Raw genomic sequence first — 16,965 nt, forward strand, 5'->3', positions numbered from 1 at the left:
TTCAGCATTTACAGATCCAAGCTGCTGCAGATCTACACAGGAGGAAACAAGTTTTACTAACATTTTTGTACACTGACAAAAAAGTGGTGTGGAAAATATTTTCACTCATAAAATGCTAGCAAAATTTGCAGGAGATTATTATATACAAAATCAGCTAGTATAATCTGATTCTGAACCATCAAATTACTGCACTTACTGCACTCATGTGATAACATAGCAGATAAATAGCTAACAGCAATGAGCCGATCAAGTCTGCCATACATTTTTCCCCATCATTTGTGATTTGCTTCACTCAAATAAAGGCCTGCTTCAAGCCTAATACATTTAAAAAGGATGAAAACGAGGATGTGAAAGGCAGATTTAGAATGAACACACCGTATAAACTTTCACAACTTTATATAGAGTTTTTCAGATAGCATTCGTCATGTGGTTAAATGTATATTTTAGTCCCTCACATCCTTCATTCCTTACAAAAAAAGGAATTTGGCGCTACCCTGACTGGGTCGATAGTTAAGAAAAGATTATCGCCAATTTTGCTTCATGCTGACGTGAAAAAACATGAAATTTTGATGTAGAAAGCCTAAAATGGTATTTTCTTGAAAACATGTTCCAAATACAGTTGAAGTCAAACATTCACATACACATTGCAGAATTCGCAAAATATGTTAATTTTTTACCAAAATAAAAGGAATCATACAAAATTATTTAATTTTTATCACATAAAAGATGTTTACATGTAGTCCACAAGAGAAAATAATAGTTGAATTTATAAAAATAATCCCATTCAAAAGTTAACATACGCTTGATTCTTAATACGTGTTGTTACCTAAATGATCCACAGATGTGTTTTTTTGTTAGTTGCTCATGAGTCTCAGAAAAATTCAGGTCCCCCAAATTATAATTTTTTCTGCATTTTGGTGTATTTGAACCCTTTTCCAACAATGACTGATTTTTCCGCATAATGATAAGCCAGCTCATTAACTTTTAAACAATGTTTCTTTAATCACTAAACAAGCAAAAAAATTCAGGATCATTCAGGTAACAACACAGTATTAAGAATTTAGTGTATGTCAACTTGAACTTTTATAAAATCAACTATTAATTTTTCTTGTGCACTATATGTAAATGTATTTTATGTGAAATATCTTATTCAGGTCAGTATTTAATAAAAAAAAAAATTGCATGCATTTTTTACGATCCCTCTTATTTTGGTGAAATGATAATTTTGCAGATTCTGCAAGGTGTATGTAAACTTTTGACTTTAACTGTATCTCATTTTTATTTGCAACTTCAAAAGACACTTCTCCTGAAGAAGAACACTCTGATAGCTGAGATGATGGAGACGCTTCAGAAGACGTCCCTACAAACGGCTGCTGTGGAGTGTGATGTTTGCACTACAGAGAAGAAACCTCTGGAAATTTACGGTCAGGATGATGATCAATGCATTTGTTGCTTGTGTGTGATTTACAGTCATAAAAACCACAATATGGTACCTGTGGATTCAGAATGGACTATTAAAAAGCTAATGAATGCAATTTTCAAGTAGTTGCCATTTTTGATTAACATAAATTACTGAGATCATAGTACATATCTTACTTGATATTTGACAGTTACAAGATGCAATTTGCAAAGTGTATTTTTCTACTTTTGTTATTTAAGGATTTTGTATGTTAACATCCTCAAAAAGAATTTGCTGAGATAAAGGTGGCATGTCAAAAGATGATCCATGAGCGAGAGAGAGGTCAACAGGAACTCAGTGAACCTGTGAAATCTTTTAAAGTGAGTAAATGGAGGAGAGAAGTTAATAAAACATCATTTTATTGCAACATATTAATACCGAATCCTACAAAGAACCTTCATTTATGATAATGGAATAATACATTTAATTGAAATTGGTCACATAAATACAGTATTAAGGCTGTTGTTCCTGTCCAACAGAGTTCAGCAGAAGAGGCCGTGGAGAACATTGAGAAGGTCTTCGCTGAGCTCATCTGCTCTCTGGAGAAGAAACGCTCTGAGATTAAAGAGCAGATCAGAGCTCAGGAGAAGACTGAGATAGATCGAGCAGAGAAACTTCACAAAATCTGGATCAAGAGCTGACAGAACTCAGAACAAGACAAACTGAGATTGAGAAACTTATTGATGATTACTGAAGGTATTGGTGCAAAAATGATGAGAATCTATAAATGAAACACACTAATGTTTATGTTTTGGAAAAGATCTGCTGTGCATCTGAAATATTTGTCACATTTCATAATAATGCATTATTTTTCTTATTAATGACATTGTTACTTATTACGTAAGTAACTGGATGCCTACAATGAGGTGATGGACCCGAGGGGCTCTTAAATGCCTTGTTCCAGGTGCCCTTTTTATACTTTGAGCACCTGCCCCTTTAAAGGTCTCTGCACGGCCCTGTTGCTTTCCCCTCCGACAGAATAGGAGTGCATCTGGATCACAGAGCAGGAACTCTGTCCTTCTACAACGTCTCTGGCAGAATGACTCTCCTACACAGAGTCCAGACCACATTCACTGAACCCCTCTACCCTGCATTTTAATAAAATCAAAGCAGAGGATAGCCTAGGCAGACTGTTAAGATTTACATTCAGTTTCTGAATTCTTAAAATGAGTATGTATGTAAAAAAAATAATGTATTTAAATCAAAATGCAATTTGTGGTTTGGTTGGCAATCTACAACTACAACAAAAAGGCATGACAGTTCTCAATAGGCGGCAACAATGAACAGGCCTAACTTCAATTTCTTAAAATACACAGAATAAATTTTTTTACAGCTAATCATCATATGTTGCAGTAATGTTGTGTTGAGATCTGAAAGTGCACCACTTTATCAAGGCTATTTACTGCAACTCATAATAATCCACGTCTGAATCCCACGATGTAGTTAATTATCAGTCCACAAGGTGTCAGAATTAGTAAAGGAAATGGTCAGCTACAGAACCTTTTCTCCGGACATGTTCTGGCGGTCTATTGCTGATCATCTGATTTTGTCTGTAATTGTTGTCTTTCTCCACAACAGCTGAATAAATATTTTATTTATTCAGGATCAAGAAGCATCCCTTTTTGAACAAGAAATTATTCCTGGCAGGTTTGATGCCAGTGTCATTGTCCAGCAAACATGAAATCATCATTTATTTAACCATTTTATACAAAGATGGTTGTAAGTGTGTTAGTAGCAGTTAAAACACAGAAACATGTTTGATCTGTTATTTAACATTATTTAAATAATCGTATTATTAGTGTCGAAAGATACAGTATGGTTTTAAGCAAAGTAAAGATGGAAGAGCAACAATACTGCAATGTCACAGCTTCATGTAAACGATACGTTTATAATCTACTTTACACTCTTGGTCTTTACTTTCTCTCCTGTGACATTGCCAGATCTGCACACTGAAAACCAGGAAGTGTGTGGATTCAAGAGAAACGAAACCTATTTCCCTGCTACACGAGCTTAAGGATCCATGCTGTTCAAGTTGGGCTATAGCTGTAAAAGAGAGAATATTTGATTTACTCTTCTGTCAAAACAGGTAAAAACATCATAAAAATGTACACAATACTTTTACGTATGTCTTTTTGCTTATATGCAGTTATTACTGTATGCATTTAATAATCGTATGTTGCTATGCGATCTTGATGTCATGTTTATTGGTTATATTTGAGGCATTTAGGACTATTATAATAATACACACAACTTTAACTAGTTATTCGATTCGAGACTGCTCTTTCATTAATGATTTACATGGATTTATGTACTCTCTCTTTAATGTTTTACTGCAGAGCAGTTTTTATTAGATAAACTATATCTGCAAAGAAATGGCTGAATCTGCAGTGAGTCAGTATGAGGATCAGTTCAGCTGTCCAGTCTGTTTGGATCGTCTGAAGGAGCCGGTGACGATTCCCTGTGGACACAGTTACTGTATGAGCTGTATTACTGACTGCTGGGAGCAGAAGGAGCAGGAGCCGCCGTACCGCTGTCCCCAATGCAGAGAGAGCTTCAGTCAGAGACCTCTACTGAAGAAGAACACTCTGATAGCTGAGATGATGGAGACGCTGCAGAAGACGTCCCTACAAACGGCTGCTGTGGAGTGTGATGTTTGCACTACAGAGAAGAACAGAGCTGTAAAGTCCTGTCTGCAGTGCTTGGCCTCCTTCTGTCAAACTCACCTGCAGCTTCACTATCAATCTCCTGCCTTTATGAAGCACAAACTAGTCGATGCCTCTGGACACATTGAGGAGAACATTTGTCTCAATCATAAAAAACCTCTGGATATTTTCTGTCAGGATGACCAACAGTGTGTGTGTTACCTGTGTATGATTGACAGTCATAAGAACCACAATGTGGTGTCTGTGGATTCAGAATGGACTAGTAAAAAGGTATATATCTATGATATTATTACTTTTTTTTTTTTTTTTTTTGCATATTTATAGGCTGTAATCTCAATTCATGATATGTCTGTTTTTGCCTATTGTTTAGTAATTGTTTTATGTTAACATCCTCAGAACGAGTTAAAGGAGATAAATGTGGCGTGTCAAAAGCTGATCCAGGAGCGAGAGAGAGGTCAGAAAGATCTCAGTGAAGCTGTGAAGCTCCTTAAAGTATGTTTCTTTAAGCGTTCTCAAGTTTTCTTAAAGACTGAAGTTTGATTTGAGGATTTATGCAAAATATTTGCTAACATAAATTGCATTATTTTAGCTGTTGTGCAAAATTGAGTCACAGTTCCGTGTCCCCAACAGAGTTCAGCAGAAGAGGCCGTGGAGAACATTGAGAAGGTCTTCGCTGAGCTCATCTGCTCTCTGGAGAAGAAACGCTCTGAGATTAAAGAGCAGATCAGAGCTCAGGAGAAGACTGAGATAGATCGAGCAGAGGAACTTCACAAACATCTGGATCAAGAGCTGACAGAACTCAGAAAAAGACAAACTGAGATTGAGAAACTTCTGATTAGTGATGATCATCTCCGTTGTCTGAAGGTAGATGCAAAAATATTAAGAATCTATAAATGAAACACTTTAATGTTTATGTTTTGGAAAATAAATGCTGTGCATCTGAAATATGTGTCTCATTTCAGAGCTGTCAGTCTGTGAGTGTTTTACCTAAATTTAAAGACGTTCCCAGCTTCACTCAACACAGTGATCTGTCTTTTAAAGACATTTCAATCTCAGGATTCAGAGAGGTTTTGGAGGGCGTCTGTGAACAGCAAACAGCCAGAATATCTAGAGAAGGTCTGAATATTTTGATATGTTGTATTGTAAGTCATAACACTGCCCTGCATCATATTTTCTGAATGAAATGCAGTACTTCTTACTACTTTTAGGGTGCTGATATTAAAAACTAGTGGCTATTTTGCTGGAGTATGTCACATTTTCTCAAAACATATGATGATTTCAAAGCATGCTTTTAAAAACCATTTGTTTTTGATTTCCATGTTCCTCTGTGCATGCCTCTGTTACTTTAATTCATAGCCCATTTTCGCATAAATGAATGATTCTGATAATTTTACGCTTAATCCTGATCTCAATGTTAGAATTAAGGTCAGTGACAGTTGAACTCAGAATCATGAACTTAGATAAATGTGCCCCTTTTTTGCAAATAAACAGATTTTTTTCCAAGATGCAGGGCTGTGTATTGAGAAGGATTAAACCAACATACTAATGATATGTTTGTTTCTTGTTGTCTCTTTAGTGTCATATGTTCATATGGCAAAGCCTCTAGAGGCAAAGACTCCAGATGATTTTTTGCAGTGTAAGTAGAGCAAACACTCATTCATTTATAAATATCAGCTGATGTGAGCTATTGCAGTGTGACCTTTTTGGAACAAATTGTACTTCGTTCAAAATATGTTTTTTTTTTTTTTTTTTGTCCTCTTCAGATTTCTCTCAGCTTCACCTGGATCCAAACACTGTACACAAAAAACTCAAACTGTCAGAAGACAACAGGAAAATAACATTTTCAAATGTAGTCCAGAAATATCCTGAGCACCCAGAGCGATTTGATCAATTTACCTACATCATGTGTAGAGAGGGTTTGTACGGTCGCTGTTACTGGGAGGTTGAGTGCAGTGGGGACAATTGGGCTGTAGCAGTTTGTTACAAAGGATTTAGTCGTAAAAGAAAAAATGGTGCCTGTAGTCTTGGCTCCAACAAAATATCCTGGAGATTGTCCTGCAGCTATTTCACTCATGATGATCAGCAAGTCTCAATCCCTGCTCTCTCTTCTTCTAGAATAGGAGTGTATCTGGATCACAGAGCAGGAACTCTGTCCTTCTACAGTGTCTCTGACACAATGACTCTACTACACAGAGTCCAGACCACATTCACTGAACCCCTCTACCCTGCATTTTATACTTACGTTAATTCATCTGTCAGGATCCTAGAGCAGAGCAGAGCTTACACTATTGATTAAGGTTTCGTTTCTGAATACTTAAAATGAATATGTATGTACAAATAATGTATTTAAATTGTTTGGTTTTTCAAACTACAACTACAACAAAATGCATGAAAGTTCACATTAAATGGCAACAATAAACAGGCCTAAAAACAGCACTCACTTAAAATAGACACAAGTAAAAGTTTCGCAGTTTATCATCATATTTTCTAAAATCAGATGTTGCTGCAGTGTTTGTCTTTGTGTTGCCATCTGAAAGTGGCTTCTTCATCAAGGTTATTTACTGCAGCTCACAATAATCCAAGTCTGAATCCACGATATAGTTCATTATCAGGCCACAAGGAATTAGTGAAGGAAATGGTGTGCTGCAGAATCTTGTCAATCTATGTCCACGTTCCACAATGTTGACAAAATAATCATATTTCGCACATCACACGTATTAAATACAGTCGCTTTTATTTTTATTAGTGTTGCTAGCTGTTAAAGGATCTTCTTATAATGAGCCAAATTCTAAACCTATTAGCTAAGTCAATATATCCATATAGTCAACATCGTTTTTAAAAGTTGGATGATGTGACTCAGGATCACACTTAACTTTGAATTCGCTTTATTTTTAAATGTTTCATTACTGCAGTATCTGATGGTGTTGACAAAGATGTGAAACTTTATAATACAAATCTCATCCTGTCAGTAGGATTCTTTAGAAACATGTTTCCTTGGCTAAATAAATAATTACAAATGTAATGACCTTGGTCAAATAAAACCAAATGAAATATGCTACTGTGTTTTGTGTTTAAAAAAACATTCTAATGATCATCTGATTTTGTCTGTGATTGTTGTTTTCTCCACAGCAGCTGAATGAATATCTGCTTTATTCAGGATCAAGAAGCATCCCTTTTTGAACAAGAAATTATTCCTGGCAGGTTTGATGCCGGTGTCATTGTCCAGCAAACATGAAATCATCATTTATTTAACCATTTTACACACAGATGGCTGTAAGTGTGTTAGTAGCAGTTAAAACACAGAAACATGTCTGATCTGTTATTTAACATTATATAAATAATCGTATTATTAGTGTCGAAAGATACAGTATGGTTTTAAGCAAAGTAAAGATGGAAGAGCAACAACACTGCAATGTCACAGCTTCATGTAAACGATACGTTTATAATCTCCTTTACACTCTTGGTCTTTACTTTCTCTCTTGTGACAATCCCACATCTGCACACTGAAAACCAGGAAGTGTGTGGATTCAAGAGAAGGACTGTTATAATAATACACACAACAGTAACTAGTTATTAGATTCGAGACATGCTCTTTCATTAATGATTTACATGTGGTTTTACGTTATCTTTCTTTAATGATTTACTGCAGAGCAGTTTTTATTAGATAAACTATATCTGCAAAGAAATGGCTGAAACTAAAGTCAGTATGAGGATCAGTTCAGCTGTCCAGTCTGTTTGGATCGTCTGAAGGAGCCGGTGACGATTCCCTGTGGACACAGTTACTGTATGAGCTGTATTACTGACTGCTGGGAGCAGAAGGAGCAGGAGCCGCCGTACCGCTGTCCCCAATGCAGAGAGAGCTTCAGTCAGAGACCTCTACTGAAGAAGAACACTCTGATAGCTGAGATGATGGAGACGCTGCAGAAGACGTCCCTGCAAACGGCTGCTGTGGAGTGTGATGTTTGCACTACAGAGAAGAACAGAGCTGTAAAGTCCTGTCTGCAGTGCTTGGCCTCCTTCTGTCAAACTCACCTGCAGCTTCACTATCAATCTCCTGCCTTTATGAAGCACAAACTAGTCAAAGCCTCCAGAAACATTCAGGAGAACATCTGCCTCAATCATGGGAAACTTTTGGAGATTTACTGTCAGGATGATGATCAATGCATTTGTTGCTTGTGTACTGATAATCACAAAGGACACAATGTTGTGTCTGTGGATTCAGAATGGATTAGTAAAAAGGTAATATCAACAATAGTAATAAACCAACAGACATAATATACTTTAATAGTAATAATATGTATTTAAAATAAATAATATTTTATTATTTCATATTGTCATGTATTTCATATATAGGCTGTAATTTCGACTCAGCCTTAACCCGATTGAAAAGGTTTTCTGTTTGCCTATTTTTTATTTTATTTTCATTTTTGTATGTTAACATCCTCAGAAAGAGTTAAAGGAGATAAAGGCGGCGTGTCAAAAGCTGATCCAGGAGCGAGAGAGAGGTCAACAAGAACTCAGTGAAGCTGCTAAACTTCTTAAAGTATGTCTTTATTGGTTCTAACTTTCTCCATTGATTAGAACAGAAGCAATGTTATTTTACTGAGGAGACCATTTGCAGAAAAAAAAAAATACAGCTCACATAAATGGAATTATTTTGGCTGTTGTGCCACATGGAGTCACAGTTTTGTGTCTCCAACAGAGTTCAGCAGAAGAGGCCGTGGAGAACATTGAGAAGGTCTTCGCTGAGCTCATCTGCTCTCTGGAGAAGAAACGCTCTGAGATTAAAGAGCAGATCAGAGCTCAGGAGAAGACTGAGATAGATCGAGCAGAGAAACTTCACAAACATCTGGATCAAGAGCTGACAGAACTCAGAAAAAGACAAACAGAGATTGAGAAACTTCTGATTAGTGATGATCAGATCCATTGTCTGAAGGTAATAAAAGTTCTTACTGCTCGCCATTCATCATTCTGTGCTTTTTTTAGTGGAAACAGTCACTTTTGCTTCAAAATTAAGTCTGAATTATATTGTGGTTTCAGAGCTGTCAGTCTGTCTGTGTTTCACCAAAATCTGAAGACGTTCCCAGCTTCACTCAACACACTCATCTGTCTTTTAAAGACATTTCAATCTCAGCATTCAGAGAGGTTTTGGAGGACGTCTGTCAACAGCAAACAGCCAGAATGTATCGAGAAGGTCTGAAAGTTTTATATGCACTATTTTGTCATCCATACTACATTGTACTTAAAAAAATCCAGAAATATCCTGATCACCCAGAGCGATTTGAGTTTCCCTACATCATGTGTAGAGAGGGTTTGTGCGGTCGCTGTTACTGGGAGGTTGAATGCAGTGGGAACAATTGGGCTGTAGTAGTTTGTTACAAAGGAATTGGTCGTAAAGGTAACAATGATGATTGTAGATTTGGCTTCAACAAAAAATCATGGAGATTTGGATGTTATCAACAGAATGTGTGCTTCATTCATGATAAAAAGCAAGTCTCAATCCCTGCTGTCTGCTCCTCTAGAATAGGAGTGTATCTGGATCACAGAGCAGGATCTCTGTCCTTCTACAGCGTCTCTGACACAATGACTCTACTACACAGAGTCCAGACCACATTCACTGAACCCCTCTACCCTGCATTTCTAACTGATTGTGGTTCATCTGTTTCGATCATAGAAAAGGAGGGTAAAAACTATGTTCACTAAAACTTGAAAAACTAGAATAAATCAAATATTTGAACAAAATGAAATTAAGTATTTTAAATTCTAAGATCTGTTTTTTTGAGTGAGGAAAAAACTAGCTTGATTCCCTTATATGTAGCTGGCTAGATCTGTATTTGTAGCAGTTAGAACAAAGTCAATAATTTCAGTACACACACACTACAGATCAACACTAGTACAGTGTTTTCTCAGTTAAATTCTCATACTTTATTGTCATACTTCAGTTATACTGTTCACAAGAAACATTCTGCTTTTAAATTGATCCATTCATTATCAACATTTGTTAGACAGGTATATTCCATAAATAGCTATGGCACTTGTCACTTTGGAAGTATATGGAGCATGCCTGGATTTTGTGGTAATTTTCTGGTCACTATGACTTTACGTGTAAGGAATGCGTAAAATGTGAAATCTCTGTTTACATGTAACTACCACAATTAAAAAATGTGCAAATGTGCATATTCTTTTTTTGTGTACTACAGTATTGCCTTTTCGCAGTACATTTGTGTTTGTTATTGAAATCTGTATCTAAAAGACTCAGTGATAAATAATACCACTCAGACATTCTTGTACAGTAAGCAGTCAATGCCAAAATGTACTCAAAAAAAAAAATAAAAATACATTTGTACATAACTAACATTAGGGTTAGGTTTAGTGTTCCTAACCCTCATCCAAACATTTTGACCAATACTCACACAATGACAAAAAAAAAAGGTTTAATTTTGGTGGTATCTGCCAATTTATTGACAATAATAAGGTTTCAAAGCATGTTTTATTTACTTAATTTTGCAGACAAAATTGTCCAATAAAAAGTGACTTTACTGAAAGTCAAATTCTTTAAATGTAAGGGATAATGCATGGCTAGCTGTGCATTAAAGAGCTGATCAGGGCTCAGGAGAAGACTGAGATAGGTCGAGCAGAGAAAGTTTATAAGCATCTGGATCAAGAGCTGACAGAACTCAGAAAAAGACAACATGTCACCATACATACAGTACATGCTTGTTCTCTTTCATTGAATAGAAGAAGTATTCCAATTATTATTATTTTCAGAGCTGTTAGTCTGTATGTGTTTTACCCACACTTGAAGATGTTCATACACTCTTAAAATAAAGGTGCTTCACGATGCCATAGAAGAACCTTTTTTTGTCTAAATTGTTTCCATAAAGAACCTTTAACATCTGAAGAACCTTTCTGTTTCACAAAAGGTTCTTTGTGGCGAAAGAAGGTTCTTCAGATTATAAAAGGGTAAGAAAGAGATGGTTCTTTAAAGAACCTTCGACTGAACGGTTCTTTGTGGAACCAAAAATGGTTCTTCTATGGCATCACTGTGTAGAACCTTTTGAAGCACCTTTATTTTTAAGAGTGTAGCTTCACTCAACACACTTAACTGTCTTTTAAAGACATTTCAATCTCAGCATTCAGAGAAGTTTTATTGGAACGTCTGTCAACACCAAACAGGCAGAAAAAGGTCTGCATGCTTCTTTCCTCATATAAAATTTCATATAAAATATAAAAGTGTTATTTAAATGAGATGACACCTAAATATTGAATTATGTTTCTTTTTGTCTTCTCAGTGTCAAATGTTCATGTTGCACAGACTCCAGAGCCAAAGACTCCAAATGCATTTTGGAAATGTAAGTTTAGTTATTTTGTCCTCAAACACAACTACCTGTATTTAGAATTACTAACCTGAATTTTAGAAAATAATAATACTTTATTTTGTATGTGTTTGTGTACATCCTTAAATTTCTGAAACTGAATCCAAACACTGCAAATAAATAACTCAAATTGTCTGAAGACAACAGGAAAGTATCATATTCATATCAGGCCCAGAAATATCCTGATCACCCAGAGCGATTTGACTGGTTTCATTACATCATGTGTAGAGAGGGTTTGTACGGTCGCTGTTACTAGACAGTTGAGTGCAGTGGGAAAAATTGGGCTTCAGCAGTTTGTTACAAAGGAGTTGGTCATAAAGAAAACAGTGATGACTGTGTACTTTAACAAAATGTCCTGAAGATTGAGCTGTTTTCTGCAGAATTTCTGTTTCATGCATAATAAAGCACAGGTCTGTATCCCTGCTGCCTCTAGAAAGGAGTGTATCTGTCCTTTAAACAATAAGTTTATAATCTCCTTTACACTCTTGGTATTTACTTTATCTCTTGTGACATTCCCACATCTGCACACTGAAAACCAGGAAGTGTGTGGATTCAAGAGAAACGAAACCTATTTCCCTGCTACACGAGCTTAAGGATCCATATCTAGTTGGGCTAAAGCTGTAAAAGAGGGAATATTTGATTTACTCTTCTGTCAAAACAGGTAAAAACATCATAGAAATGTAAATAATAGTTTAACCTATGTCTTTTTGCTTATTTGCAGTTATTACTGTATGCATTTAATGATCGTATGTTGCCATGCGATCTTGATGTCATATGTTCATCGGTTACGTTTGAAGTGTTTAGGACTGTTATAATAATACACACAACTGTAACTAGTTATTAGAATCGAGACATGGTCTTTCACTAATGATTTACATGTGGATTTATGTTCTCTCTCTTTAATGATTTACTGCAGAGCAGTTTTTATTAGATAAGCTATATCTGTAAAGAAATGGCTGAATCTGCAGTGAGTCAGTATGAGGATCAGTTCAGCTGTCCAGTCTGTTTGGATCGTCTGAAGGAGCCGGTGACGATTCCCTGTGGACACAGTTACTGTATGAGCTGTATTACTGACTGCTGGGAGCAGAAGGAGCAGGAGCCGCCGTACCGCTGTCCCCAATGCAGAGAGAGCTTCAGTCAGAGACCTCTACTGAAGAAGAACACTCTGATAGCTGAGATGATGGAGACGCTGCAGAAGACGTCCCTACAAACGGCTGCTGTGGAGTGTGATGTTTGCACTACAGAGAAGAACAGAGCTGTAAAGTCCTGTCTGCAGTGCTTGGCCTCCTTCTGTCAAACTCACCTGCAGCCTCACTATCAATCTCCTGCCTTTATGAAGCACAAACTAGTCGAAGCCTCCAGAAACATTCAGGAGAACATCTGCCTCAGTCATAAAAAACCTCTGGATATTTACTGTCAGGATGACAAACAATGCATTTGTTATTTGTGTATGATTGACAGTCATAAAAACCACAATATGGCATCTGTGGATTCAGAAACGATTAGCAAAAAGGTATATTTTTTATCTATCAATGATAATATTTATAATAATTATTTTATTATTTGAAGTTATTTTTATATTGCATTTATTAGACTGTAATCTCAGTTTACCTTGTTAATACCTTTTACCAAACATGAAAGATGTTATGTCGATTTTTGCCTATTGTTTTCTTTACTTATTGTTAACATCCTCAGAAAGAGTTAAAGGATATAAAGGAGGAGTGTCAGAAGCTGATTGAGGAGCGAGAGAGAGGTCAGCATGATCTCAGTGAAGCTGTGAAGCTCCTTGAAGTATGTTTCTTTAAGTGGTCTTTTTTTTTCTTAAAGACAAAAATTTTATATTTTTAATTTTAGTAAACGGAAAATGGTAACTAGGAGCTGGACAGACACTGGTTTACTGTCTGTCACTGTTTGGAACAGAAGCATCTTGAATTTTGACTAGAAAAAAGCTTATATAAATTGCATTATTTTGGATATTTTGCCAAATTGAGTCGCAACAATGATCTGTATGATCACAGTTTTGTGTCTCCAACAGAGTTCAGCACAAGAGGCCGTGGAGATCATTGAGAAGGTCTTCGCTGAGCTCATCTGCTCTCTGGAGAAGAAACGCTCTGAGATTAAAGAGCAGATCAGAGCTCAGGAGAAGACTGAGATAGATCGAGCAGAGAAACTTCACAAACATCTGGATCAAGAGCTGACAGAACTCAGAAAAAGACAAATGGAGATTGAGAAACTTCTGATTGCTACTGATCAGATACATTTTCTGAAGGTAATGATCCAAAAATGTTGACAATCTATTTAATGAAACACTAATGAAACACTAGATCTATGTTTTGGAAAAGGTCTGTTGTGTGTCACAAATTAAATCTTAATTATTTGTCTCATTTCAGAGCTGTCAGTCTGTGTGTGTTTTACCAACATTTGAAAATGTTCCCAGCTTAACTCAACACACTCATCTGTCTTTCAAAGACATTTCAATCTCAGCATTCAGAAAGGTTTTGGAGGACGTCTGTCAAAAGCAAACAGACAGAATTTCTCGAGAAGGTCTGAACATTTTTGTATGTTGTGTATTGTCAGTCATAACACTGCCCTGCATCATATTTTCTAAATGGAATACAATTATTGTTTCTTACTAATGTAGGCATGCTGATTCCAAAAAATGTGGATGTTTTGATTGCGCATTTCACAATTTCTCAAAATATATGATGAATTTGGTATCATTTTTTTATTTTAACAACCATTTGTAAAGTGAAGAACTCTTGTATTGTCCCTTAAAACACAAGAAGAAAAAAAAAGACATGATTCCCATCTTCCTCTAAGCAGGTTACAGCTATTAGTTAAATGATTAGCCCATTTTCAAATGTATAAATGAAGACATTATTTTTTGCCTAATACTAATTTCAACATTAGAATCAGAACCAGTGACCGCGGAAAAATACCATTTTATGTTACATCTATATCTGTGAGTGCTTTACTACAGATAAACTGTTAAAATTTAATTATAAACATTTATTCATGAAAAGTTCTTTAACATAAAATTAGATAATATTAGGCCTTTTTTGCAAATCGGCAGAATCTTTTCAAGATGCAGGGCTGTGTAATGAGTGGATTAAACCAAAAAGTTAATTGTAAGTTTGTTTATTGTTGTCTCTTTAGTGTCATGTGTTCATATGGCACTAGATACAAACACACCAGAGCCAAAGACTACAGATGATTTTTTGCAGTGTAAGTAGAGTAAACACTCTAACGTCTAACTGATAAATATCAGAGGATATATTCTGTTACAGTGTGACCATTTGGGAACATTTGTAAACTTGAATTTTGTTCAGTATTTGTTCTTGTCCATTCCTCCTCCTCAGATTTCTGTCAGCTTCACCTGGATCTAAACACTGCACACAAAAGCCTCAAACTGTCAGAAGACAACAGGAAAATATCATGTTCAAATGCAGTCCAGGAACATCCTGATCACCCAGAGCGATTTGGTTTCTTTCCCTACGTCATGTGTATAGAGGGTTTGTACGGTCACTGTTACTGGGAGGTTGAGTGCAGTGGGGACAATTGGGCTGTAGCAGTTTGTTACAAAGGAATGAGTCGTAAAGGAAACACTGATGAATGTAGACTTGGCTTCAACAAAATATCCTGGAGATTGACCTACAACTGTTTCACTCATGACAAGAAGCAAGTCCCAATCCCTGCTGTCCGCTCCTCTAGAATAGGAGTGTATCTGGATCACAGAGCAGGAACTCTGTCCTTCTACAGGATCTCTAACACAATGACTCTATTACACAGAGTTCAGACCACATTCACTGAACCCCTCTACCCTGCATTTCATACTAATAGTACTTCATCAGTCAGGATCATAGAGCAGACCAGAGGAGAATTTAGATAGAATGTTTGTTAATATTTACATTGAGTTTCTGAATTAATAAAATGACTACGTATGTAAAAATAATGTATTCTCTGTAAAAAAACAAAACAAAACAAAAAACAGCATGCTTGTTAGGTTTTGAAGCATGGCCAGCACATGACCAGCTAAGGACCAGTTTAAACCAGCTCAAACCAGCATCCATGCTTAAACCTACCTAACCAGCATATGCTGTTTTTTTCAACAGGGTATAAATTAAAATGCAATTTGTGGTTTGGTTGGCAAATTACAACCACAACAAAATACATGAACGTTCTCAACTTGAAAGCGCCAACAATAAACAGGCCTAAACAACACTCACTTAAACTCTTAAAATAGACACGAGTAAAAATTCTGCAGTTTATCATCATATTTTCTGAAATTAGATGTTGCAGTAATGTTGTGTTGGGATCTAAAAGTGCGCTTCTTCATCAAGGTTATTTACTGCAACTCATAATAATCCATGTCTAAATCCACGATGTAGTTCATTATCAGGACACAAGGTGTCAGAATTAGTAAAAAATGGTCAGCGGCAGAACCTTGTCAATATGCTTACATTTCACAATGTTGACAAAATAATCATATTTTGCACATCACACAGGTATTCGTTATTATGTTTTCTAGTGTTGCTAGCGGTTAAAGGATCTTCTTATAATGAGCCAAATTCTAAACCTATTAAGTATATCCATAGTCAATGTCGTTTTTAAAAGTTGGATGTTGTGACTTAGGATCACGCTGTCATGATCTGGGCTGTGGGGTTTCCCTCAGCCACCTGAGGTCGCTGTTTTCCCTTCCCTGCACAGCACTTCCTAGTATTCACGTCTGTTTTGTCATTAACACTGATTCACTCACAGCTGTTCACCATTTGGACTTTTCTATAAGAACTCTCATTTCCCACTACTCTTTCTGGCTGCATTGTCTTCCGTATGGTTTGTTTCCTGTCTCTGTTTTCAAGTTTTATGTTAATCCTGCTCCTGCCCAGATCCAGTCGTGTGTGCCGTGTTGGCCTTTTGGTTTTGTTTTGTTCTGTTTATTTGTGTTTATTGTTATTAAATATACTCCTTGCATTTGGACCCAGATCTCCTCTATCTCACCGTGACACACGCTTAACTTTGAATTCGCTTAAGTTTTAGTTTAATTACTGCAGTAACATCTGATGGTGTTAACAAACAGACAAAGCTGTAAAACTTTATAAAACAACCCTCATCCTGTTAGTATTACGATTGTTTCTTTAATAGAAACATGTTTATGCTTCTGTTTTCCTTGGCTAAATATATAATTACAAATGTAATTTACTTGATCAAATAAAAACAAATGACCATCTGTTTTTGTCTGTGATTGTTGTTTTTCTCCACAACAGCTGAATGAATATCTGCTTTACTCAGGATCAAGATGCATCAATTTTTGGTTTGATGCGTCCAGCCAACATGAAATCATAGTTTATTTAATAATTGTAAACACAGATGTCTGGAAGTGTGTTGGTAGCAGTTAAAACAAAAATCTTTTATTAGACACATTATTCAAATAGTCAGATTATTCGTGTCGAAGACAGGGAGAGCAACA

The 16,965-nt window shown here is 36.2% G+C and overlaps 3 protein-coding genes across 3 annotated transcripts; all 3 read left to right on the forward strand.

Moving 5' to 3' along the window:
- Positions 1–3,824: 3,824 nt before the first annotated feature.
- LOC141285280 (E3 ubiquitin/ISG15 ligase TRIM25-like) lies at positions 3,825–6,418 on the forward strand. The gene is made up of 6 exons (XM_073818314.1): positions 3,825–4,392; positions 4,519–4,614; positions 4,753–4,986; positions 5,085–5,238; positions 5,699–5,758; positions 5,886–6,418. The coding sequence occupies exons 1-6, from the start codon at positions 3,832–3,834 to the stop codon at positions 6,416–6,418; spliced, it is 1,638 nt and encodes a 545-aa protein (XP_073674415.1). The 5' UTR covers positions 3,825–3,831.
- Positions 6,419–6,441: 23 nt separating this feature from the next.
- LOC141285282 (E3 ubiquitin-protein ligase TRIM47-like) lies at positions 6,442–12,239 on the forward strand. Its single transcript, XM_073818315.1, has 7 exons — positions 6,442–6,449; positions 7,824–8,361; positions 8,570–8,665; positions 8,825–9,058; positions 9,163–9,316; positions 11,415–11,474; positions 12,220–12,239. Exons 1-7 carry the CDS (start codon positions 6,442–6,444, stop codon positions 12,237–12,239), a joined length of 1,110 nt encoding a protein of 369 aa, XP_073674416.1.
- Positions 12,103–15,569, forward strand: LOC141285025 (E3 ubiquitin/ISG15 ligase TRIM25-like). Its single transcript, XM_073818063.1, has 7 exons — positions 12,103–12,159; positions 12,420–13,011; positions 13,194–13,289; positions 13,534–13,767; positions 13,889–14,042; positions 14,655–14,723; positions 14,858–15,569. The coding sequence occupies exons 2-7, from the start codon at positions 12,451–12,453 to the stop codon at positions 15,385–15,387; spliced, it is 1,644 nt and encodes a 547-aa protein (XP_073674164.1). The 5' UTR covers positions 12,103–12,159; positions 12,420–12,450; the 3' UTR covers positions 15,388–15,569.
- Positions 15,570–16,965: the final 1,396 nt, after the last annotated feature.

This window comes from Garra rufa, chromosome 14 (assembly GCF_049309525.1).
Source record: "Garra rufa chromosome 14, GarRuf1.0, whole genome shotgun sequence".
NCBI classification, from domain to species: domain Eukaryota; kingdom Metazoa; phylum Chordata; class Actinopteri; order Cypriniformes; family Cyprinidae; genus Garra; species Garra rufa.